A 25,803-nucleotide genomic window follows, 5' to 3' on the forward strand; every position below is an offset into this window, starting at 1 on the left:
GCATGAGATTTCTGGGATTGGCACAATTTATAGTTTCACAGAAGTCTGGAAGACCCTTTTTGCAGCCAAAATTAGACAGCAGTGAAAGAGGTGAAAAGGTTAAGAAAAAATCAAAGAAGAAAAGAAAAGTTAAGGGACCTTTAAGAAAGTGGGGAGGGTGAGTGGAGGATGTTCCAGGCTTGGTTTATATGCAAAGTTTTCATTTTAACTAAACCAATTTGCCCACTCCCTCATGAAACAGACTGGATCTGAGTTATAACCAGGTTCCTGATAATAAGCCAACATGCAATTGACTGTGCAGATCACTGCAACATAAAGAGACCTGGGTCATCACATAGGTCATGAACAGCCATATACATGTTTTAATTAAAGTCTACACCACATATTAAAAAAGGTAATGACATGGCACACCCACAGTTCTTGGGTGCCTTGAAGGCATGTGGAATTTGTCATATTTGCCTCAGAAGCACATCTATATTCCCCAGGCATCAGATTAAATATTATTATCCATGGACAGAAAATGACTCTCAATCATTTGCTGGGGGGATGGGAGGGTTAATGCTTTATGGTTAAAAATTGTATTTTTTCTATTGCCATGATAGAAATGATATTAAGTATGAAATTTATGTCTATAAGAAAAAATGAAGGGGTTTTAGCATGTCAGTTTTTCAGTAGATGCCCTGAGAACTATGGTTCCCAGAATTAATACAATGCTATGCCATATCCTTGTTAAGGACAATGGTTATCATCTAGACCCATTTGGATTACTGGTCCTGCTCTAGACTGATGCCCCAATACATATTTATGCTGGTGGCTTTACTTCAGCCAGAGAACACAAATGGAGCCTGTAGCTGTCAGGTAGAGTGGCTGTCTCAAATTTCACAGTCCATTTTGCTATATGGCCCAGTTTTGCAAAGCTGTTTATAATAGAGTTGGCCCTTAATCTTGGTGTTAAAATTGTGGATCTACATTTTGGAACTCAATACGCAAGTTTTAAATATTATGTGAACTACAAGAGATACAATAAAGTAACATGAACAAGAAAACCTGTGAAAATCCAGGACACCTAGTAGAATAGGGACTGTCGTGGTACATGCCTGTCTCTCTCTGTCTCTGGCTTGGCTCTGCAGTTGGTGAAATATCACCAGCATACCATGGCATCACTTGGAATAGGAGCAGGCAGTCCAAACTGGAGACCATTGGAGGAATTCCTCCATTGGAGGAATGAAGAAGGCTAAAGTTGCAAGTGAATAGCATGCTGTATGCCCATGCTAGCCTGGCTCTTGGGTGTTTGCAGATTCAAACAGCTTTAATTAAGGGCTAAAATGTGTTGCACAGCTTCAATGAGGAGCCTAGTTTTTTCTGCCTGTACATGGCCAGGAAATCCTACACTCATTCTGTCAGGTGCAGAATGGCTGCCAAACCATTAAAAGTCCTGGCCTTCCTTACATACCCCACTCCCACCCCTAAATACCCTGACACACCCTAGCACCCAGCTCCCTGATGTCCTCCACCTAAGCCCCTTCTCACATGCCGTATATCGCTTCTGTTTCCTCCTTCCCTTCCTCTAGGCCCCCTTCACAAATCCTATGCCCTCTGCTCCCCAACCCCTTTCTTTTTCCCTTTTTCCCCTACCCTGTCCCTTTTTAGAGGCTGCCTGTTCCCAGTGGGTGTTATTTCCCTCTTCCCTGTGCTGGCCTGACTCTAACCTTGGTGGTAGAGACTGCTGGAAGGTCTTCTCTGCTGCTTTTGACAAGTGCTGGTGGACCCAAGGAGTTAGTCTGTCAGCTGCCTGCTCTCCAGCATGACTTACCCAATAACTAATTCAGTAGAAGGACTGACTGGTTACTCTGGCCTGCCTCCTTCTTGGCTCCCTTGCTGAGCAGTTGGCAGAAAGAGAACACCTAAAAACATCTAGCATTCAAGGACGTTCCATATACATATGAATGTATATGTTTCCAAGAATCCTGTAGCCTGGGGACATGAGTCTTAATGGTGAGACAAAACTCAGTGCAAGGAGCTTTGGGACTGGTGGGAACAGCCAGTGGACACTCCAGACTACCCAGCACCAAAAAGCCGCTCTCTTGGGTTCTGAGTGCTGTCAAAACCCAGACAGAGTGACTGGGGAAGATATTTTCTTACCCCCATTTAAGTGGGGTAAGAAAGTGTTAAGTGTTCCTCTGTGCCATTTTCTATAAAGATGTCCTTCCTGTATTGAAACTTATATTTCTTCCTCCCTCTGCATCCCAGTTTACTGCATTCGGTTAAGAAAGGCTTAGGTACTAAAGTGATGGCAGCTATAGACAGCTCTGATGGATAAGATAAAGTGATTAAGAGCCAGATTCTGCCATCATTTAGTTAAGCAGTCCTGTAGTCTGTGAGTACTTGATAAGCAGGCTACTCCCCATGAGAAGGGGAAGCAAAATAATTTCTGAGGCTGGGAAGTTATCCCTGGAGTCTAAAGGGTGACTTTTTGAGGCATTGAGGTGCCAGAAGAGCACAGCTAACACCTAGGCCACATATAAAATAGCACACTTACACCATAATAGGTTTTCCTCACAGTGTTGATGGACAGGTCAGGGGGCTAGACATAACTTCAGTTTTGCAGGAATGTTTTCAGGGATGGCCAGGCAGAACACTGGGTTTGCAGGCTTTCTGTTCATTAACAGAGTTGCAAAAATCTGTTTGGTTTTTGGTAAATGCCTATCAACTAAGATAAGCGGGTGGGTAGAAATGGGAGGGGAACAAGGCAAGCTCCACTCTCAGTTACACTATTGGGGCTGCGCTAATGCAAACGGGGGCAGAATTTGACCTGGGCTGTGTAAGCTCCCAGCTTTGTGCGTTTCCTGCTTCAGAAGATAATGTGCTAAGTGACTCCTTTGTGCACAGAGGTATGGAAACCTTCTTTTTATGTTTTTCCCTCCCTCCCTCCTCTTTCCGTTCTATGATCCAGACACCACTAACTGTATGGAGTTGATGACTGGCAGACTTTCCAAATGTGGTAAGAACTTCCCTTCCACCTTTTCTCCCTCCCCAAAGCCCTGCTGAATAACATCTCACCACCCTGCCCCTTCCCATGCCCCTGGCACACCCATTCACCCCCTAGCAATGTACTGTGCCCCTCACCTTTATGTACACACATATACACACCCCTATTCTGCTTCTCCCCATCCATACACGGGCCCACAGGACCTATCATAATTTACCCCTGCCTATCACAGGTGTGTGTCGATCCACTTGTGAGTTCCTTCCCTCACTCTCAGCTGCTCTCAGTGGGGGGTTTTTGCCACTGAGTCAGAATTTGTGTCCACATCCCCTGCTTCTGTGAAGCTGAGACCATAGTCTCAGCTGCTGCTTCCTAGTGTTACCTGCTAAAGAGTCAGCATCTGCTCCCCTCCCCACCAAATGTCCAAGGACCTTTTGCTCCTGGAAGTCCAGCTCCTAAAATAAATTCCATGCCATGGGCAAATACATAAGCTGTATAAATTGGCATCATTCCAGTCTGATCCTGACAGCTGATATTACTTCTACTAGTAGAGTGAGGGATGTGTGCTGCAGTTAATTTAAGTTTCTCCACTAGGGATGGGAGAGGCAGTTTCCCCCTAAAGTCACTCTCTCCTTGCTTGAGGATTCCAGAGATTTCAGCTCCATTCCCACACACAGCCTGTCTTTCACTCCATCTTCCCTTCCTCAGTCTCATTGACAGCAAGAGCAGAAATGCCCAAAGACAGTGATAGAGGCCTTTCTCATAATCCTTTTGGCCCAAACAGGAAATGCCCCGAATAACACAAGAGAGTCTGCTCTCTTTAAATTTGCAGGCCAGAATTGCAGGTCAGAGAGGGTAGGAAAAGCACCAAAACATTCAGACATTTATAAGAACCTAAAATTGTAAGTGCATGGGGAATCTCTTTGCTGATCCAAACACTGCTGTCCCTTACACCACCAGCAATCCAAAGTAACAGCTTTGGGGCTCCTGTACACATGCAGCAAGGCTGGTCTGACACTGTAATTACAGCACATTGGAGCAGACTCAATCAAGTCTGCTGGAACGTGGTAATTACCACACTCCAGCAGATTCCAGCATCACATATATCAGTGTCCCCTCACTGAAAAATGGCACTTTAACTAAAGTTCGTTCAACAAGCTGTAGTTGAAGCCCCCAGCTTGTTCGACGAGCTTTAGTTAAAGTGCCCCGCCATCATTTTTTCAGTGTGGGGATGCTGATACACGTCATGCACTGGGCACTGAAGGTCTCAGCGCCACTCTAGTTAAAGCATGTGTCCACCCCGGGAGCATGTGTATAAATGCCCTTAGTGTCTGAAGAGTTACTTTGGCTTTGCAATGGAGGCCATACCAGATTTATACTAGGGAACTAAAAGCTGAATTTGGTCCATTTCCTTTTACCTACACGAGTCTTTCCTTTAAAATACATATCAGCTGGAAGCATTTTTTGTTCTCCTCTGAGGGGGGCTCATTTTGATTTGTCATTTTTGCTCCTAGGTATGTGACTTCCAGATTTCTCCTGGAAGTTCATTTAGTTCCCAGGCAGCCCTCCAATCTCTCCTTTAGCATGGAACAGAAAATCTCTCCTTGCCTTCAAGCCTCAAATACTTGCCTAAAACTGGCATCAACATCATGCAAAAATGTGGAAATGCTGATTGCTTGCAAGTTAACAGACCCACACAGAAAGCTAGGCAGTGCTCTGGGCTCACTAGACAATGTATCACTGTTTATTCCCCATTCAGCCAGGCCCAACAGCTGTCAGGGTGTCAGCCTCACTACTAACAAGGGATGAGAGAGAAAGTAGTAACAGCTGGTATATAGAAACATTCTGTAGGGTACAATATAGGGACAGTGTGTAAATCCCAAGCCATCCTTCAATCTTTAGAGGAGTTCTCATTCAGTTTGTGTGGGGACAAGTGATGGCAGAATTTTACCCACAACAGGGAAACTCTCCACTATGACTTTGCAGGCAAGCAACCTTATCAGATGAGATTGAAATAATGTTCACCAATGAGCTACTAGAGTGGTAATAAAAAATAAGTACCCTAGTGTACAAGCCCAATCCAGATGCTGGCTGCTGACAGGGGGCTCTGAGAAGCCCATCCGATTCTAAAACTTGATTTTACATGCTGAGAAACACTTTGCCATTCACCACAGGAACTTTCCATTCCCTGAACCAGATCTGTTTGGGGCTGGGTCTCCATCCCCCCCAGGGAAAACAGACATTGCTTATTTCTCTTTCCTGATGAATCTGTAGCAAAGTCCTAAGTCTGTATCATCAGCACTTCCATGGCAGCAGCTTGGGATGAGATGAAGAAAGGGATAGTATTTATTATTCGTATTACAAGTAGCAGCTCAAGGCCTGCATCAGATCAGGAGTCCAGGGTACAGACATCTACCCCAAAGAATTCACAGCCCAGTTCTGTTGACCTCAGGCTGTTTAGGAGCTTTCCTGTCTACTCTGCTGTATCTTTTGTTGGCTACTTGTGCTGGAAAGCCTTGGGCCCTACCCCAAATTGTTAAAGAGCATCCTGGTCATCTTGGTGAATTAGTGATTTTTACAGTGATGCTTGGGTCATAGCAGAAGCACAGTGGTGTCCAGTTGCCTTTTGTATTCCCATAACTCATCTTGCTCTTGTCTCTTGCTCCTTGAATCTTGGAGAACTTGTCATGGCTTCGTAATTGGAGTCACCTGACCTTCATCTCCAATGAACAGGAACGCTGCACAGCGAAGGACTGTAGGGCAGTAAAGGTTCTTCTTTCTATTTCCCCTGGCAACCCTATGTCAGTGGCCAGACACCTCTGTACTGAGCCAGGATTTGGGACAGGTTGTATGCTTTATGCTTCATTAGACTATATTTGGTCTCTAGCTGAAACAAGGCATCTCTGTGTGTAGCTAATGTAAAGATATTGAATAGCAGAGTATCCAGACTTGGAGCTAGAGCGGTCCTGATCTTGTAAGCACTAGACATCCTATTCCTTCTGGATTCCTCCAGACATTTGCTATTTCTGACATTTCTCTGTGTCCTGATGGCTATTAGCTGTAATGAATATTACTGATATAATTTGACTGATATGGGGATGAATTGTGACCCAAGCAGGGGGAAGTCCATCTTAAAAAATGATAAACCAAGTCAAAATTTAAACCAGGAAACATGGTTGGATGGATTTTTCAGCATGCTCTGGACCCGATTTCCAAATATTTAGTGAGGAAAAGGAAGGGTCAGAATTGCAAGTGTTCAGCATCCAGCAGCTCTTATTGTGATGCTGATGTCCAGATTTCTAAATCAGACTCAGGACCCTGCCTTTTCTACTGCAGCTGTACAGCTCCCTGAAGAAAACTTGGAAATGTATGCTTTGAATAAGAAAGGTGTTATACAATATATACTTGATTTGCATCAGTCAGTGAAGGCCCCACGTGAGTGTTTGCTTTGCTTTGCTGAGCTAAACTGAACTGACTTTTTTTTTAATAACATCATGTGGCAATGGCATTGCTACACAAGAAACCAGAGTTGAGAGGAAGGAACTGAACTTTCCCCCCATGTAAATAAGGCTCTGGTTTGTCTCCATGGGGGCAGTTCAGGAAACTGGGAACTCATGAGGTCACAGCTGCCCATCTAGCTGGTAGAAAAGGGGCAAATCCTGGTTTCAAGTGCTGGTGTTCTGCAGACAGCACAGGGCGTGTTACCTTTGGGTACAAGGTGAGGACAGAGAAGCAAGCACCTTTAAGAAAACTGAGTAGTGGTCCTAGTGATGCTGCCAATTTCTGTGGCCTTACAGGTATAAACACCAGCCTCCTCTCCTTCCACACCCCACATGTGCAGGGTGCTTTTATTTAAGAGAGGAAACTTGTGATAGAAAAAATGCCCAGTGGTGAACCAGAGATAACAAACCCCTCCACTTACTCAACTAGCCCCCTCATTATAACATTACTCGGTGCTGTTGACCCAGCCTTGCTAGTGTTTTTGCTTCTGTTTTTTAAGGATGAACTGATGTCTTTGCACTATGCCACACTTCTGAAATGGTAATAGAAAAGGAAGGTGCAAGAGAGCTCAGTATACCCGACCCATATTCCCCCCACTCTGCAGCTTCCACCACCTATTCCCTGAAAGCTGCCTGGTTACATGATATTGTCTGACCCACTGGAGGCTGAGCAAGCCATCTGCTGCATTGTGTATGTATGAGAGACAGCAAACATGAGTGTACAAGGTAGAGGTGGGTATCTCCCCTACCCCCCAATACCTGTGATCTGCCATAAATACAGAACTTCACTCCTACATTGAAGAGTGTATCATCTGGGGGACTGAAGATAAAGACAGGCTATAGATAGAGCATTTAACTTGTAGGGTGCCAGTTCAGACTGAACATCACCACCAAGGGATGCTGGTGTGGAGACATGCACACAAAAAAATGTGTGTATGATGGATTCTGTGCAGTCCTTGAAAGAAGGGTATCCATTGTTTAAAAGTAGCCATTGTTTAGCTCCATCAGGAACAGTGTAGAAGTCAGGGACTGAGTGGACCCTAGACACTGAGCTCTCCTTTCATTTGTAGAAGTTGTCCTTCTGGGTCAGGCTTGAGGTGTATCACTGGGAAAGTTGAAGCTGTTCTGTGGGAATGTAGACCTCAGTCTCCCACCCTGTCAACCCACATTCATCAGCTGGTACTAAATTGAACTAAAATAAATGATCATTTTCAGGGTTGTAAGACAAGCGCACTGATTCTGATGCCACCTAAAAAAATGTCAAGTAGGAAATTTCTCTAGAAACATCTGTAATGCTGTACCTCAGCAGTTCTGAACCTTTTTCAGTCGACGTACCCTTTGGTCTGAGAGTGAGATTTCACATACCCCCTTTCGATGGGAAATTAATTTTTTTTATGCCCTTCGTGTTAGACAATGTATGAAATATATCTCAAGTACCCCCTGGGGGTACATGTACCCCCGGTTCAGAACCACTGCTGTACATTATCTTTTTCAAAAGGTGGCAGCAACTCTAAGCTTTCTGCTCCTTCACCTTTCACTCAGTGATCCAAGTAGAATTGTATAAGCCAAGACAAAAGCAACTTGAAATAAAATAATTTCCACTGACTCTTACATTTTGACCTCTAGCAAGACAGGTAAGAGTCAGGCCTGTCTGCTGTTTTCCTCCACCAGACATGATAGCTTCATACATCCAACCCATTCACATGTGGCATTTTTCCTCTGACATCATGCATCATGAGATTGTGAGTAGTTTTTGTCAGTGCCTGACATAATTGAGCCCTGGTCCTTGATAGGGATGGTGAGGGGCTTGCATTATAAACAAATAATAATTGTGAGAGGAGGAACAAGATACTTTCACCTTTCCTGCACCCTTGTTGCTGGGAATTCTTGCCCCATGTCCTATAAGTGTATCCTCTTGTTTTGGATCTTCTTGTTCCAAAGGCCAGTGCTTGCCAACTCAGAACAAGCAAACAACTATAACTCTTACCTGAAAAAAAAGGCACAGCCTTCTCAGAACAGAAGAGAAATGAGTTGTTGCATATTGAAGAGGGTGTCAATTCTTTGTGAGCTGGGAGTTGGATTTTCACTACGATTCACTGAAACCACAGCTGCTACTAAGATACAGGAGGAGGGTGGAATGAAAAAATATGGAGAACCAGGGAAAGAAACTTGATACAGGGAGAAAACATGAGGATCCAAGACAAGCATGAAGCAGAGAGGCCACCTACAACAAAGGTTTCATAGTTTCATAGTAGGTAGGGTCAGAAGGGACCTAAGTAGATCATCAAGTCCGACCCCCTACCCTGGGCAGGAGTGAATAATGGGCTCATATGACTCCAGCTAGGTAATTATCAAGCCTCCTCTTAAAGACCCCCAAGGTAGGAGCCAGCACCACTTCCCTTGGAAGTTAGGAAGAGCATAGATGACAAGATTAACAGGGGGCTTCTTGCCTTCTTGGTGAAGTATAAGACCCGTCTTTTTCCACTAACCAAGTTAAGAGATGTAGGGAACCAAAATCCAGCTTTACATGAGGGAAGGGCAGAGAGAATAGTTCTGCTAAAAGCCTGTTTCTTTATGATCAGGCACCACTAGGGTGGATGCTTTAAAAATGCCCAAGAAAAGCCTTGAGGACCTGGTTCCACTGAAGTCAATAGGAATTCTGCCGGTTGCTTCAATGGCAGCAGGACTGAAAGCAGAACCCTAAGTGCCTCCTTAAACACTTAAGTGGGTCTTGGGTGGAGTTCAAGCAACTACATTTTAAAAAGTCATTTGACATAGCCCTGTGCCAGGAGCCACCAAACTCATTAGGCATCTAAAACTTTTCAGGCACCTCCATTTTGGACTGCAAAGTTCTCCTAAGCATCCACAGTAGGCTTCTCTGCAAGCTCAGGAGTGATTCAAGGAGACCATTTAGGCGCACCATAGCTTCTAAGTCCTATCTAAGCACGAATACAATTCATAGTATTCCTGGGCTTCTAAATCCTATCTAAGCACTTCAGCCCCCATTCCCAGGAGAGTGCCCTAACCGTCAGGCTAAGGAATAAGCTAATCAAGGGCACTCTCCACCCCTTCTGTTGAAACTGGGCCACTTGGCAGCAAAGAGTCCCAGAGTCCTGGGGCCAAAGCAGAGTCAGCAAGACAAAGCCTGCTTCTTTATCCAGTGCTTGTGGCTGTGAGGACTCTTTCATGCATGTTATTATTACAGACACTTATTGGTTAGAAACAAAAATAAACCTGGTAGCAGAGACTGATACCCAGGACCTTACCCTCATAAGAGAGGGTTGTATCCACTAAGCTACAGGGGTAGATTCCCTCTTGCTTATCCTCTCTTTCTAGCCCCCATAACTCTTGCACTCCTGGCCACCAGCTTCAGCAAGACGGGTGGAGGGTCCCTCACCTAGCCTGTTCCACTGACAGGTGATTAGGACAGTCTTCTTGGAAGATATGAGTTTGAATCTTGCCCTAGTGAAGTGAGACTAAAACCCAAATTCTCCACCACCTGGAGCTGTAACTACTAAACTTTTGGGCAAAAGGTGGGCACCACCACCATTACTGGGAGGGAGATCAGGCATGAAACCCACTGTACAGCTGTTGTAGAAAAGGCATTAGGCATTGTGGATTGCAAGTGAAAAGAAGTACCTGATGGACAGTTTAAATAGCTCTAATGTCTAAGCTCCCGAGATGGGTAGGTATTAACTTAACCCTCCATGCTTTAGAATTTCCTATTATCTACCCCATGGCACTTTCAGGCTTTTGGCATTTCCCTTCTGATATGTGTACTGCTCCCCATTCTCCGTGTAAGACATTTAGGGCTGAAGCCTGAATTGCCTACAGACATCTCTAATGTTAGGCCTGGGCAAATAGGGAAGTATTCAGTTTGAATTTGGATTCAGCCGATTTGGAGGACAGTGATTCAATTCGGAGATTCAGATCACTGTCCTGAATCAATTTGGCTGAACTGGCATTGGAAGATTTGGCGCCGCTTTGGAGAGATTCAGTGATTCAGATCGGCCGGGGAGAGGCAGGCACAGCCAGGTGGCTGCAGATTCTCCCACCATTCCTCTGGCTGTGCCTGCCTCTCCCTGGGTGGAGGGAGCCATGGGAGAAGCCCCCATGGCTGCCCTGCCCGGCCCCATCCCCTGGTCAGCCCCAGCCTAGTCCCTGCACTTTAAAAAATTAAAATTAAAAAAAAAGCATTGCACTCACCAGTTGCAGCAGCGGTGATTGGAGCCTCTGAGGGCTCATTGCAGAGCCCCCCCATTCAGTGCATGGCAGCAGGGAGCAGTGGAGAACCCGCTGTATCTGACACCTGCACGGCAGCTGCTCCATGGCATGGGTGCAGCATGGCTCAGCAGGGCACAGTACACTTTCTGGGAGCTGGAGCCACTGGAGCTGAGCATTGCTGGGCTCCAGCTGACTGCTGGAGCTGCCCAAGCTCCTAGACAGTGCACGGCGCCCTGCCGAGCCATGCTGCACCCGTGCCGTGGGGCAGCTGCTGCATGGGTGCCAGGCAAGGGGACGATCCCCACTGCTCCCCACTGCCCTGCACTGCACGGGGAGGCTCTGCCATGAATGCCCAGAGGCCCCAATTGCCACTGCAGTGACCAGTAAGTGCAGGGCTTTTTTTTCTTTTCTTTTTTTTTAAGTGCAGGGAGGCTGGGCTCGTGATGGGGCTGGGCAGGGCAGCCATGGGGGCTTCTCCCACGGCTTCTCTGGCTGTGCCTGCCTCTGCCCCGGTGTGGGGAGCTGTGGGGGCTATGCCCTGCTGCTGCTTGCCCAGCCGGCGTGGAGGCAGAGGAGTGTGATGTAGGCGCAGCTCACTCTGGGTGGCAGCAGGGCATAGCCCACACTCCCAGCGCTGCCACGCCTGCATCAGTACTGGGAGCGGGGCTCTGCCCTGCTGCCGCTTGCCAGCTGGCGCGGGGGCACAGAGAGTGCAGGACGTGGGTGCGGCAGCGCTGGGAACAGGGGCTATGCCCTGCTGCTGCTTGCCCCCTTCTGCCTAGAGTGAGCCGCACCCACATCCCATGCCTCCCCGTCCCCCTCCCTAAGTAACATGCCCCCCTGTCCCGGCTGGGCAACTTGTCCCAGCCCCAATCCCTCCTTCCCCAACCCACCTTTCCTTCTCACTCCCCCAACCCCAACAGACTTACCAGCTGGAGGCAGCTGTGTCAGCTGCCTATTTAGTCTATGGCTGAATCTCCAAAGCAGCTGAAGCTTTTCCAAGTCGATTCAGATGCTTAGAATCAATTCAGTTGTTTTTGTTTGGTTTCTCAATGTGATTCGGATTCAGAGATTTGGTCCCCAAATCAGGCCAAATCTCCTCCAAATCAAATCAGCTACCAAAGCTTTGCACAGCCCTATCTAAAGTCTCTTCATTAAGTGTATAAGGATCTTAAGTCCCTAACTGGGTCACTCTGAATATCTCAAAAATTACACAGAACAGCACCTAAGTTGAAGCAGCTACTGTGAGGTGCTTGAACCCTAGCCTGAGTTCGGATCTGTACAGCTGCCTAAGAAATTCATGCAAGGATGGGCTTCTGGCAGCAGCAGCTGTTTCCAAACCACTTTGGGTGCTGTCCCAAGTCCTTCTAGCTCCTCTTCACTTTTTGTATTTCCTGCACAGGACTTTGAGGTCCTTTATGAGGACTAAGGTGCAGCCAACCTAATCTTCTTTCCCAACTACAAACATCTGCAGCATCTCAGCTTTGCCTACGGCACCCATGACCTACTATCGCCAGCAGGGGCAGATTTCATAGTAATGGGAAATTAAATATCAGGGACAGAAGGAGTCCTTGCAACCCAAGTCTGCAGCATCTCTCCATCTCCTGGACCTGGTGTCTATCCCCAGTCCTTCTTCTTACCTCTAAGTGCATGTTGAATTTAGTACATTAAAGGCATCAGCCTCTCTTGTGGCATCTGGCAGTGACTGGCCCACACATAAATTACCCTCTGAATCAAGATATTTCTCTTGCACTCTTTAAGTACCCAAACCTCTGTAAGATTCAGCATTTGTTTTTAGCCTATCTTCTCCCGCTCCTTTGCAACATTCACCTCCTGAACTAGGCATGGAAATACACGTGCTTCATCATATAGCATCTCAGTCTCTTCCTCCTAAGGAATACAGACCTAATGCTCTGCGTCTCTCTGTACTGCTCTGATCCCTCTTGCTCTTAATCATCCTTGCTGCCCTTCTCCCAGTGTGTACATTGTGTCCACAGGGGTTTGTACTTGAGGGAAAGAAGCCCAGAGTCGCAGGTCTGGAGAGAGCGGAGGCACTGATGATATGAAACTGTCTCTGCCCCATCCAGGTGAAATAGGAGATCTTGAGTATTATAACAGTCCCATGAGACTCCCAGCTGGTTTGCAATTGTGGCATACTACAGCCCAGTTTGTGCTAGCCACTAATCAGAGCCTGCCAAACATACTATTGGCATTCCACTAGCTACAGCATTTTGGGGCTTGTTTTCCTGGCATCATCAACCCAGGGGGACTGGCATTTAAAAGCTGGCATTAAGAGCGACAGTGCTCACCACTTCAATTTTTACCTTTTACATTTCAATGACTCAGGTCTACCTTCCATAGAGCACAGGGCTCCTTTCACCCTCTCCAAGGCCACAATCTGAGCTAGGTGGTGCAACAGGCAAGAATGTGCATGCCATTGATGCTCTAAGTCTCCATAGTATCTGGCTGTTGGATTGGTTCTTGGTTGCCAGAAGAGAGAGCATGGAGACAAACTATATCATTACAGCCCCTGCTACTGTAAAAGGCAAAGAAAGGAAAGGGTTAGAGAAATGGCCTATTTTTATTTTTTAGTAGCTTGCTCTGAATATCCCGGAGGATTTCTTACCTCCCATTAAAATTTTAGTGGAAAATGCTGATTATAAGGAATTCAGTAGTGATATCAGCAAAGGGAAGGCAGCCTATTAAATGCCGTTGCCCCCAGTAAATCCCTAGACACTTCAAAGCCAATAGGGCAGGCAGAGGGGGGGAGTATGAAGGGGTTGCATATTTTAGTATAAGGATTAAAAATCCAGTATCAAGGCTCACCAAATGCGGGGCATTTGCATATAAAATGTTGTAATGTTTTATTGGTCCATTTTTGCAAATTGTACCTTTTTTCTTCTATACCTGGCTCTGCGAAAGTTAAACTTCCCCAATCCCTGTAGAATCCTGCTTATTCTGCCCTGCCCTGTTCCTCTAAGCTTGTTGAATAAACTGCTCAGCTGAATGACTAGAGACACCTCTCCCCTTCCTTCCCTCCCCAGCAGTCTTTCCCTCTCCAGTATTTTTTTCAGTGCTTTTTTCCATTTTTTCTGTCTGCTGATTCCATTTGCATATGAAGACGAGGGGTCCAAAGCCACATTAGAACCTGACCTGGCCATAGTCTTGCATTCACAACTGAGTGTTGTGGTTTTCCCCCTTCCTTGTTTTTCTCATTGAAAGAAAGTGATGGTCTAAAAGAAGCAGAGAGAAACCTGACCGGAGCAGACAAACCTGACCTAACCAGAGCTTGCTGGCTCAGAGGTTTTGACACAAGTGTTACAGAAGGGCCCAAATAAAAACCCTACCTTGGAAATTTCTGTTCCTCTTTCCCCCTCCCACTCTGTGGTGAGATAACTGTGTCCTGACCTGGATACACGCCTATGAAGTTCAGGGCTTGTCCCATCTCAGTCCTAAAACTGAGGTCCAGATTTCACTTCCCTCCCGCCGCCCCAGTCTAGCGGTACTGTGATCTGGGGTTTGGTTTGGCCACATCTTTACAACACAGTCAGTCAGCAGAGTCACACCTATCCAGCACCTAGTGGCTATTTGGATGTAGCAGGGATGTAGCTGAATGCACAGGCAGAGCCAGGCAGAACCTACACTGCTCCTAGTTAAACATGACATTTTATTTAAAGCAGCAAATGGAGGGAGACAGAGGGCAAGTTGCCCTAGAACAGACTGGCAGGCTTGGCACCTTAAATGTGCCAGCCAGGTGATTTCTCAGTGCCTGTTAGCATGCGGGGAGAGAACTGCAGCTGCTTGGGCTCCACGGAGTTGACTAAAGCAACCACTCTTTTACAAGGCACAAAGGCAGTTTATATCCTCTTTCCTTGCAAAAGAGCTATGGATAATCATAGTAATTGATGCCTGTCTAGCACCTTTAATTAAAGGATCTGAAAGCCGGCTATGTATAATGGTCACCATTAAAAAGCCTAAATTGCCCACACTGGCATCTGAGCTACTGAAGTGTTGGTAAACAGTGCACCATCGCAGCCACCAATGTCTTCTTACTGCAGCTAATAGTGAAATGCAGCCACATTTGAATTGGAAGGCACAAGCCTTTTCATAACACACAGCAGCGCTGCTAGCAGGAATCAAAGCAGTCTGTATTCATTAGGAGATGCAGGATCACTGTACATAGCCAGGGTGTAATTATCTCATGGGACAGTGGACAGTAACATAACTGGGGGGAGAGGGGTGCCTAGGGCAGTAGCCCTGGGTGCTGCCCCTGTGGAAGGGGGCGCAAAAATGCCTGCAACTTTGGCAGCCAACACTGTCTCAGAGCATAGAGCTGCCCAACTAGGCTTCTGGCAACAGATCCAAAAAATCCTACTTTTGAAAGAAAAAATGTGCTGATGATAGTGACCAGAGCCAGGATTCAAATTGTTTCCTTTGATGCCTTCGTTTATGCATTGCAGTGCCTACACATTAAGCTCCTCACTCTGGTGGGTGATTCAGTTTGTCCAGATTAGGTGCCTAGGATCCTTGAAAGAGACTTCAGAGGAACCTAGGGGCCTGTACAGAGAACCTGGAGTGGTAGTTTCCTCTTAGAGATGCCAAACCTACCAAAGTGAAATGCTGAAGCACAGGGGCTGTTCTTAACCATTGTTCCTTTTAGGAGCTTAGGCTCCTAACTCACCCAAATCCATTAGGTGTTTCTATTCACTTGCAATCCACAATACTTAACCTAACTTCAAGGGATAGCCACCTCATGGTTTCAGAAGATGGGCATGCCATTGGAAAGGTAGCACCCACGTTTTGTCCATTAGCTTCATGGTTAAAGCATTCATCCAGGAAGCAGGAGACAGACTCTTTTCCTTCTAGGAGGTTTGAGCCCATATCTTCCACCTTTCAGAAAATGCCCTTCCCCCAGGCTAGGGCAGAGGCTAGGGAAGGGCACTGGAGTGTCCTGTAGGCCAGCAGAACAAATAAAATGAACACTGCAAAGGTAGGCAAGAGGAAAAAGCTCTCCCTTGTCAACAGTGAATCCTGGGTTCTGCTGCCAGGCTTATTTCTGCTTCTTTAACACATGTTGGTCAAAGTTCGGATGCATAAACATTTCGGAGCATGTGGGAGCTTACCTCTGCAGCATGTTGAGGATAGCTACCCCCTCAAGTAGGGACACTAGTTGCTAGGGTTATTTCTGGGTTTTGACTAAACAGCATCAAGCAGGGACTAGAACTTGGGAACCATCTCCTCCAAAGGGAAGGCTGTCACCACTTGGCTCTAAAGAGGCAGGTTTCTTCTGGCCTTCTGAGGACTCTTGCTCTCTTATCCACCCAGTGGGGGTGGAGACTGAATGTTTAGGGCATTCACCTGGAAAAGCGGAGGTGTGTTTTCACATCTTCTCAGGGTGATGTACCATAAAAGCCAAGTCTCTCACTTCCCAGCCAAGTGCTCTTGCTACTTGATTATTGGCCAGAAGCTGAGCAACAGTGCCACTGCTCTTGTCTTTTCATGTGCTGCACTCCATACTGTCAGGGCAAGTCAGACATTATTTTTTATTGTGCGGTACCTGACAGCAGCCTCTCCCGGGACATAAGTGGAGTCTAAACTTCTCCTAGCAAACAACTGAATCCTAAAGGGGTCTCTGTGATAGTTAGGCATACCACCTGAATCATTTCAGAGTATTTGCAGAAGCTGTAGGGCAGGTCCCCACATGCAGGGGTGTGTACTTGCAGAGGCACAAATAACAGCAGCACAAATTTGGTGCGCAGCAAATTGTCCCAGGTAGGGGAGGCTAGGGCCAGCACTTGTCCCAGGTAGGGGAGGCTAGGACCAGCAAGCCTCAGCATTATTACCTGGTATCCTGGTGCAGCAGGTTTTCAGATCTAGCATCACAGAGCCTGGCAGGCAACCAGAGCATTGCTCTGGATGGCCAACCCTCCATTTTTTCTGGTGCATACTGCTTTTTTCCCAGGACTTTTTTTTTTTTGCAGTGCGGCACACTTTTTCATGTTCTCTGCATGTGGTTTGTGGGACCACAAAGTGGTTTGTGGCCCTACAAACTGCACACCCCTGCATTACCCCTGCTTACCATTTAAGGAACTTAGCAGTTCAAAATGAAGGTGCCTTCCTGATGAATTCAGAGAGTTAATGAGCTGTGGGGGCCACTCTGAGTCACTCTTTGGCACTTAGGCAGCTGAATTCCACCTTAATCCCCTTTGGTGACCCAAGGGATCAATTTGAATCTTGGTCGAAGAACAGTCAGGACCTTGTGTTATATTTGATCTGACAACCAGTGCCTTCAGCATCATAGCACCTGGGAGGACACCAGTTCTGGAATCACTCAAGCCTGAATCTTCTTAGCTCTGAGAAGACCATAGGCTTAGGTTGATGTGTTTGGAGACAACAAGGATTCAGACTACTCAGGCATAGTTTTGGATCTTGGCTTCATGCAAGAGAGTAAGAGGAACTAAGAGATGCCTACTTTTGTCTCCACAAAAGTTTCTGTAACCTCTTGTCAAGTCATGCAGGGGTGATGTAATATGCACCCTCCCTTCTTTCTCGAGCACCTGCCTGAGGCATGGGAAGAGTTTGGACTCTCTTCCCTGCTGTTCATTTGCCAGCATGTCTGTGCCAGTTTGGAGAGCATCTCAATTTGTGGCTGAGATCGGCCAGCAGAAAATATCTGCCTCTTGCCTAGCTGAAACTGTTACACAGAGGTCACAAAGTTTCCAAGGAGGATTCCTGGAGTGGTACAGCTTATGTACCACCTCTTGCCCATGGTAGTGTCACAATTAAGCCTTTAGTTACATCACATTTGTCATATGCTAGCACAGCTAAAATGATAACATGCCTGACCCATACAGGGTAAATACCCTGATTCCTTCTGCCCTCTGAACTTTTGAGGATGTATAACTGCCAAGCAATCAGTTGATGCATGAAGCCACCATAGGATACATGATAGTTACTAAATAAAAGCAGGCACATGGGTGTTATGGAAGTAGATCCACTCTCTGGACTCCCTATATACTATTTGTGCCTTGTAAAGTGAGGAACTCCCAACATGCCCTTCTTCTCAACCGACCTACTGCACTAAGTCCAGCATGTGCCTTAGTGTCTTTCCATTGCACAGTTGGGAATGGCAACTGGCAACTATCAAATGTATCTCATGTTTTACAAAATGGTGAAAGGGTGGACAAAGACATTTTGGGAATAGTATGAAGAGCTGTGTCCTGAGAGAGCAACAGAGCCTAACCTGTGCCATTGTTGTCCCCTGATCTTGTGTCCAGATTCACCAGAGCTTCCTCATGTTCTATGAGCGTATAACCTTGCAATGCCTCCTGCATCAGTACAGTGAAGCTCAGTGTAACAAAGACAGCATTTTAAAGAGGGCAAAACCTAAAGTACATCCACCATATCACAACTCTTGGTCCTGGCAGATGCCGGAAATAAGTGTAGGCAGGCACGGTTCTTTGGGTAGATGTAAAATGGAAATAAGCATATGCATTGGGACCTGCACCTACAAAGTGCTAAGCATTCTCTGTTTCCCGTCCCCCACTCTTGTCAACCACTCTGAAGGATGCCCAGCACATTGAAGGATCAGACCACAAGTCACATGTGCTGATGGAGTCTTACTCCCTTGCATGCCAGCCCCGCAGTATTTTCAAGTGCTTTGATCCCCCCCAATAATGCACAAATGCATCAGATCCAAGGGCTGGCTGAATCAGATGAGCAGGTGTTCAGGGAAAGCCCAGTCAGTCAAACTGAAGGAAGGGGAGTCGTAGTTAGAGACCGGGAACTTACTAAGGCTGCAAGGCAAAGTGAAGTATGATTTGGTGACCATGCATTCATGCCCCATTTTAATCAATGCAGTTTTCCAGGAATGGCTACTTTCCACTTGCCCTTCAAGTTGCCAAGTAACTCCAAGCTATACGTATAGCTGTTTCAACAGTGTGGTGTTGCGTGCCAGGCTCAAGCAGCTGCAGCACCCTCCCTGCTCGGTTAGGCCTCAGTACCCTGCCCCCTGGTATGAAATTAGCTCATCCCCCTTTGGCTGTGGTCCCAGCCTCTCTATTTCCATAGGTGTCCCATTCGAACACTCTTCCTCTTCCTGCTCATTGTCTTCATCCTCCACACACCCCCACGCACGTGGCTCTGGACCTCTCATCACGTTCTTCTCGTTAAAAACCCCATTGTTCATTTGTTTGTTTGTTCTCTCTCTCTCCTCTCTCTCTTTCTCTCTCCCTCTTTGTTTTTTTTTTTTCTTTGTCTCCTCTGTTTTGTGTACCCAGGCAGCCCATTGAGTAACTTCTTTGACGTAATTAAACAACTTTTTTCAGACGAGAAGAACGGGCAGGTGAGCCACCCCCCCGGCACGCCAACCAAGCATAGCGCAAACAGCAAGCGGAGCGATTCCGATGCTAATGACTATGGGTCTAGAGGAGACAATAAGTACCCCGCTGGCAAAGACAAGGCAAAGATGGTCTCATCGGTCGGCCTACAAGACCAACCTTAAATAAACATACTTAAAAAAATAAATTAAATAACTTTAAAAAAGCAAGAAAGAATGAAAGAATATTCCTTAGCAAGCTAGCCTCTAAACTAGAAGGATGTATATACCTTGCCACAACAGTACAAAACTGTCTATAGACAAATTTTGTATGAAGGAATGACTGTATATATATACATATATATATTTATATATGATATATAATATATATCTCAGAAACAAACACAAAAATAAAAAACAAAAAAAAAAAAAAAGAAAGCAAAGAAAAGGTAGCACAGATGACAAAACCCAGTTCGCCAGATCTTGGGTTGTGGGTTTTTTTTTCCTTTTCTTTTTTTGGTTTTGTTATTTTTTTTCTTCTCCCCATTTTTGGACTATTTTTTTCCCCATTTTTCCCTCCTGATTTCTTTTTCTTTTGTTTTTGTTTCTTGTTCCGTTCATGCTCTCTGTGTTTCTGACGACACCACTTGTTTCCGCTCTGCTACCAGGAATTATCCCGAAAAGTTAACATGCCAGCCACGGCTTCACCTTCTGTGCTCTGCGGACACTTGTTGACGGAAGGCAACCGATGTAGACTGTCCAAGGACCAGTCCTGTTTGAGGTTCCCAGCCTCTCCCCCTCCCTCTGGGAAATGGGTTTCTCCCCCACGCTCCCACCCCCAAACGCCTCCCCAACACACGCTTTTTCTCTTTTTCTTTTTGGTGCTCCACGAGAGAGATCTGCTCAGTAATGGGATTGCACGGTCTGGGCTGGAAGCAGGTTGCAATTGTTGGAACGACATCATTGTTCTTGACAACATTCATCTGTGCAGGTGAACTCAGAGGTGAAGGGGGAGGGGGGCGCGAAACAAAGGGAGGAAATGGTACAAGAAGCCTAGGGCGCACTGTCTTCAGAGACCACCAAGGAACGAGTCAAATCAAAGCATTGAACCAAGAAAGTTACTGGAGAGCTCCAGTGGGGGAATATTCTCAGATGTCTTTTTCCTCCCCCCACCGCCCTTTCTTCTTCCTTTCTTTATTTTGTTTTTTTTTAATTGAGTTTAGTTTTTTTATATACTCTATAATTTTTCTTTTCAACCTGCTGGAGGGAGACAAGATAGACTTGGGGGGGTAGGGATAGCAAACAAACACAAACGAATATTGAAACTTAGGGAAAAGGCAACGTCTGGCCGCAAAGATGAGGGACAGGATCCTACCTAGCCAAGGACAGTCTCTCCTGCTGCCAACCATCGTTGCCGTTGCTGCTACTGCTGCTCCTTCTTCTCCACCTTCTACCCTGCCTATCGACTCCCTCCAACCATGCCGCAACCGCATTGAGATCTTCCTCCCCCAGCCGGACCCTCCGTCTCATCGCGCATTTGGATGCAATCTTCGTGTCGCTAGTGCTGCATCAAAATATCAGTATTATTATTTATTTGCTGGTTTCACTTTATTTATTTGATGTGTTGGGTTGTTTTGTTTAATTTTTTTTAAAGACAAAGAGAAGAGAATTATTATGAGGATTATTTCTGTTGTTTCCGTGTGTGTGCGTGTGTAAACCACTGGCACTTAGTTCATCTGAGCAAGACAAGAAGGGTCAGTGCTATGGGCGAGTTAATCACAAAGCTACTGTAAACTTTAAAAAGTACTGCAAGATATTTTTATAAACTCTTTTTGTTTAGAAAGGGGGCTAGGGGGTGGGGTAGGGTGGATGGGGGACTGTTTTTTGTGTTTAAGTTATTAGGTCTTGATTATTTATATATACATATATATATTTAAAAAAATAAGCTGTTAGATATATCTTCTGTTCTGTTTAATTACTGTGTAGAGGCGACACGGATTCCTATTTATGTTGGGGAGGGGGAAAAAAGACATGAAGGCCCTTAAATGTTCATCTTGTGAACTCTACAATTTTCTCTCTTTTTTTCGTCTTTTTTTTCTCCCCCCTGAGGTACATGACAAAGGGTAACTTATTGTGGCCCAAGTTCCAAGGTTAAACAAATCAAACACAGTTTTTATGCGTCGAAGACAAAAACACAATGAGAAGTACTTCTTTACTGAGATTTAAGAATGTAGGCTTAGCATTAGTGTGCAATTCTCTTATGACCTTTGATTGCTGTTTGTTGGGTTCCTATGGGTGTATGTTGTACCACAAGATTTTTTTTTCTTTTTGATGATAATGTTGGATGGTTTCTCTCTCTCTCTCTCTCTCTCTCTCTCTCGTTTTTCTTCCTTTCTTTTCTTTCTTTTTTTGGTGATTGTCGTTGTTCTTTATTTTAATTTCCCCCCTCTTGGATCAGTTTTACTTGTACATAGGTTTGAAGATTGAAAAAAAAGAGGCAATTTTTTTAACAACACATTTAGGGCAATGACCTTTCACCCTTGCCCTTTGACCCCCATCCCCCAAATGGGAGGGATTTGGTTTCTTTTTTTGTTTTTTGGGTTTTTTTCTTTCTTTCTTTTCCCTGTTCTCCAACTTTTTCTCTTGTATTGCTGTATGCATGTCAGGCGCCAGGGCTGATGGCCAGGGATGGGGGGGAAGGCAAGGGTGCAGGAGAGGGGGACAGTTTTAATTGCATGACATTGCTGTAAATTAGTCTCTTTTGCTTTTGTTGTCTTTCCTGCCTCCACCCACTCTACACCTCTCCTCCAAGCTCCCCTCCCATGCGCCTCCCCCTCTTTTCCCTCCTTTCTCTTCCCTTGTGTATAGATTTTGATGCTTCTGTTACATTGTACCTCTACAAAAGGCTGGGATTTCAATACAAAATAATAATAATAATTAAAAAACCTATATCAGTAAAACCCATGTGGTACAAGCAGGAAGGGGATTACTTACACAAGATATAAGAATAAACGAAAGCAATACCTCTTGTTATCCTTCCTATTTTGTACTCTGATGACACACGCGCACACACATACACACACACACACACACACACACACATATATACAGACACAAACTGACATTATTTAACAGTTTAAAATGGACAAAAAAAGATCTGATGTATCCCTTGTTAAATAACTGTGAGCAACTTTAGTTCAAAAACCAATAAATTCATTCAGTAAAGATACTAGCTGTGGAGTGTCCTGTTTATGTCCTTGACAGACAGTCTTGTCTCTCCATTCACCAGTACCAGCCTCCGGTAAGTACTGTACTGAGGCCTTCCACCCCAGGCAGAAAAGTACAGCTTCAACTTAACTCAGCATCTTCTTGACCATGAAATTAATGCAAGACTTGTCAGGCATTAGTGACTTGAATGCTTGGCCCAGCCTGGCAGAGTCCTGCATCCACCCAGCAGAGCTGCACCAAGGCTGGACAGACAGCAAGGATAGTCCAGTTGCTGTTTCTTTTGGTAACTCTTGCAAAAGGCCAATCTGAATCTGAGATGGAACTAAACTAAACCCCTCAAAGAGCAGGCTCACACCTTGGAAAAGGTCAGAGCCAGCACCCAACATCAGTGCTGCAGTTATTTAGTCTCATTTCTAATTTCATCATCCACATCAGCTCTGGATGTAAGACCCAAGAAACCACGTGTTATACTTTCTCTCTGGAGCACCCTACCACTCAAGTGTATTTCAAGAGGCTTCACAGGTATGTCTCCCTGAAATGGATTTTTGTTGCTTGTTGGTTTGGTCACCAGTTTACTTGCCCTGTATCTCCCATTTTCTACCTGTCAGATATTATGCCAGGTTTATTAACACTTGTATGTTGTGTGAGGGCCAGGCAGCTGATCTGCCAGAGTGGTATATATAGGCATGGGTCCTTTCCCACCCTCCCACACTTTCTACCCCAACATGGTGCTTGGTGGCTCTGCTGTGCCTGTGGAGGAATGAATTTCATTCTGAGGAGTGTAGCTGGGGGAAAGGTTCCTCCAGAGGTGACCCAGAAACATAGCTTTCAGAAAGTCCTCCTCTGTGCTGCAGGGCACAGAAAGATGCAAAAAGAGAAGGAAGGTTTGCATTGCCCTGTATGTCAGAAAGTGAAGGTTATGTAAGGGTGAAAAGAGGACATTTTTCATCAGATGCATAGAAAATCCCATAGAGAACTGAGGTTGCTGTGTTTTGGTGTTCACTGTATGTCTTGGTATGTCAAATTGTCAGGTGGTCTGCAGAGATGATGACTAAGAAAAGGCAAGTGTGTCAGTAGTCACCTTCAGGGTGTAAGAATAACATAGTTTGCATGTTTGCTCTGTCCATTTCCAGCTAAAGGTCCCATTCTGTAGTCCAGCAAGGCAGACAGAAGATACCACATGCAGTGGCTCTCAGATGTTGTCATAGTGATGACCAAGGATCCCTGTTTTCTGTTTAAAAATTGCAAATTCTCTGATTAAAACACACACAAAATCCACATTTTTCTGCAATTAAAATGAAACGACATTATATATATGTGTGTGTATGTGTGTATAGATATATATATGTGTGTGTGTGTGTATACATATATATATGTATACACACTGTATATGTATACACGCCAAAGCTACCATGGAGCTGAGGATGGCAACCCAAGTAAAGGACAACAAGAAATTGTTTTTTAGATACATAGGGAGTAAAAGGAAGGCCCAGGGAGGAATAGGACCCCTGCTAAATGGGCAGAAGCAATTGGTGACAGATAGGGGGGACAAGGCTGAACTCCTCAACGAGTTCTTTGCCTCATTGTTCCTAAGCGAGGGGCACGACAAGTCTCTCACTGGGATTGTAGAGAGGCAGCAGCAAGGCGCCAGACTTCCATGCGTAGACCCTGAGATGGTGCAGAGTCATTTGGAAGAACTGGATGCCTTTAAGTCGGCAGGCCCGGATGGGCTCCATCCGAGGTTGCTGAAGGCACTGGCCGACGTCATTGCAGAGCCACTGGCGGGAATATTCGAATGCTCGTGGCGCACAGGCCAAGTCCCGGAGGACTGGAAAAGGGCTAACGTGGTCCCCATTTTCAAAAAGGGGAGGAAGGAGGACCCGGGCAACTATAGGCCGGTCAGTCTCACCTCCATCCTTGGTAAAGTATTTGAAAAAATTATCAAGGCTCACATTTGTGAGAGCCCGGCAGGGCAAATTATGCTGAGGGGAAACCAGCATGGGTTTGTGGCGGGCAGATCGTGCCTGACCAACCTAGTCTCTTTCTATGACCAGGTTACGAAATGCCTGGACACAGGAGGAGGGGTGGATGTCGTATACCTGGACTTCAGGAAGGCCTTCGATACGGTATCCCACCCCATACTGGTGAACAAATTAAGAGGCTGTGATGTGGATGACTGCACAGTCCGGTGGGTGGCGAATTGGCTAGAGGGTCACACCCAAAGAGTCGTGGTGGATGGGTCAGTCTCGACCTGGAAGGGTGTGGGCAGTGGGGTCCCGCAGGGTTCGGTCCTTGGACCGATACTCTTTAATGTCTTCATCAGCGACTTGGACATGGGAGTGAAATGTACTCTGTCCAAGTTTGCAGATGACACAAAGCTATGGGGAGAAGTGGACACGCCGGAGGGCAGGGAACAGCTGCAGGCAGACCTGGATAGGCTGGACAAGTGGGCAGAAAACAACAGGATGCAGTTCAACAAGGAGAAATGCAAAGTGCTGCACCTAGGGAGGAAAAATGTCCAGCACACCTACAGCCTAGGGAATGACCTGCTGGGTGGCACAGAGGTGGAAAGGGATCTTGGAGTCCTAGTGGACTCCAAGTTGAACATGAGCCGGCAGTGTGACGAAGCCATCAGAAAAGCCAATGGCACTTTATCGTGCATCAGCAGATGCATGACAAATAGGTCCAGGGAGGTGATACTTCCCCTCTATAGGGCGTTGGTCAGACCACAGTTGGAGTACTGCGTGCAATTCTGGGTGCCACACTTCAAGAAGGATGCGGATAACCTGGAGAGGGTACAGTGAAGGGCAACTCGTATGGTCAAGGGCCTGCAGACCAAGCCCTACGAGGAGAGACTAGAGAAACTGGACCTTTTCAGCCTCCGCAAGAGAAGGTTGAGAGGCGACCTTGTGGCTGCCTATAAGTTCATCACAGGGGCACAGAAGGGAATTGGTGAGGATTTATTCACCAAGGCGCCCCCGGGGGTTACAAGAAACAATGGCCACAAGCTAGCAGAGAGCAGATTTAGACTGGACATTAGGAAGAACTTCTTCACAGTTCGAGTGGCCAAGGTCTGGAACGGGCTCCCAAGGGAGGTGGTGCTCTCCCCTACCCTGGGGGTCTTCAAGAAGAGGTTAGACGAGTATCTAGCTGGGGTCATCTAGACCCAGCACTCTTTCCTGCTTATGCAGGGGGTCGGACTTGATGATCTATTGAGGTCCCTTCCGACCCTAACATCTATGAATCTATGAATATATGTGTATATATATATATATATGTATGTATGTATCAGTTGAATGCAATGTTTTACTAATATATTTACAATTTTAAAGCAATTTGAAAGCCTACTGGTGCCTCAGTCATTATAATAAAATTAATTCTAAATACCTATATATTTTGGTTTTGGTCCTTTTACCATGGAAAATCAGATCTCCCCCTGACCCCTTCACTCACCAGGATGTAGGTCCAGCTGTAGCTATCCCCCCTACTGCTTTGTAGCACTGAGCAGCCCTGATATGCTGGTGCCCTGCCCCTGCCTATGCTGTTGC

At 45.9% G+C, this 25,803-nt stretch overlaps 1 protein-coding gene across 9 annotated transcripts in view; it reads left to right on the top strand.

Annotated features, from left to right (window-relative positions):
- The window catches only part of BRSK2 (BR serine/threonine kinase 2), a 490,223-nt gene extending 467,967 nt beyond the window's left edge, over positions 1-22,256 (top strand). For 3 of the 9 annotated variants that reach the window (XM_059722574.1, XM_059722577.1, XM_019477169.2), the window contains 2 exons: positions 2,954-3,001; positions 19,038-22,256. In XM_059722574.1, coding sequence (XP_059578557.1) covers positions 2,954-3,001; positions 19,038-19,213 — 224 coding nt within the window. In that variant the 3' untranslated portion in view covers positions 19,214-22,256. Of the gene's footprint in view, positions 1-2,953; positions 3,002-18,989 lie in introns of all 9 variants that reach the window. The other 6 variants (XM_059722575.1, XM_059722578.1, XM_059722576.1 and 3 more) reach the window with 4 other exon arrangements.
- The last annotated feature ends 3,547 nt before the right edge of the window (positions 22,257-25,803 follow it).

Source organism: Alligator mississippiensis, chromosome 2, assembly GCF_030867095.1.
Source record: "Alligator mississippiensis isolate rAllMis1 chromosome 2, rAllMis1, whole genome shotgun sequence".
Taxonomy (NCBI): domain Eukaryota; kingdom Metazoa; phylum Chordata; order Crocodylia; family Alligatoridae; genus Alligator; species Alligator mississippiensis.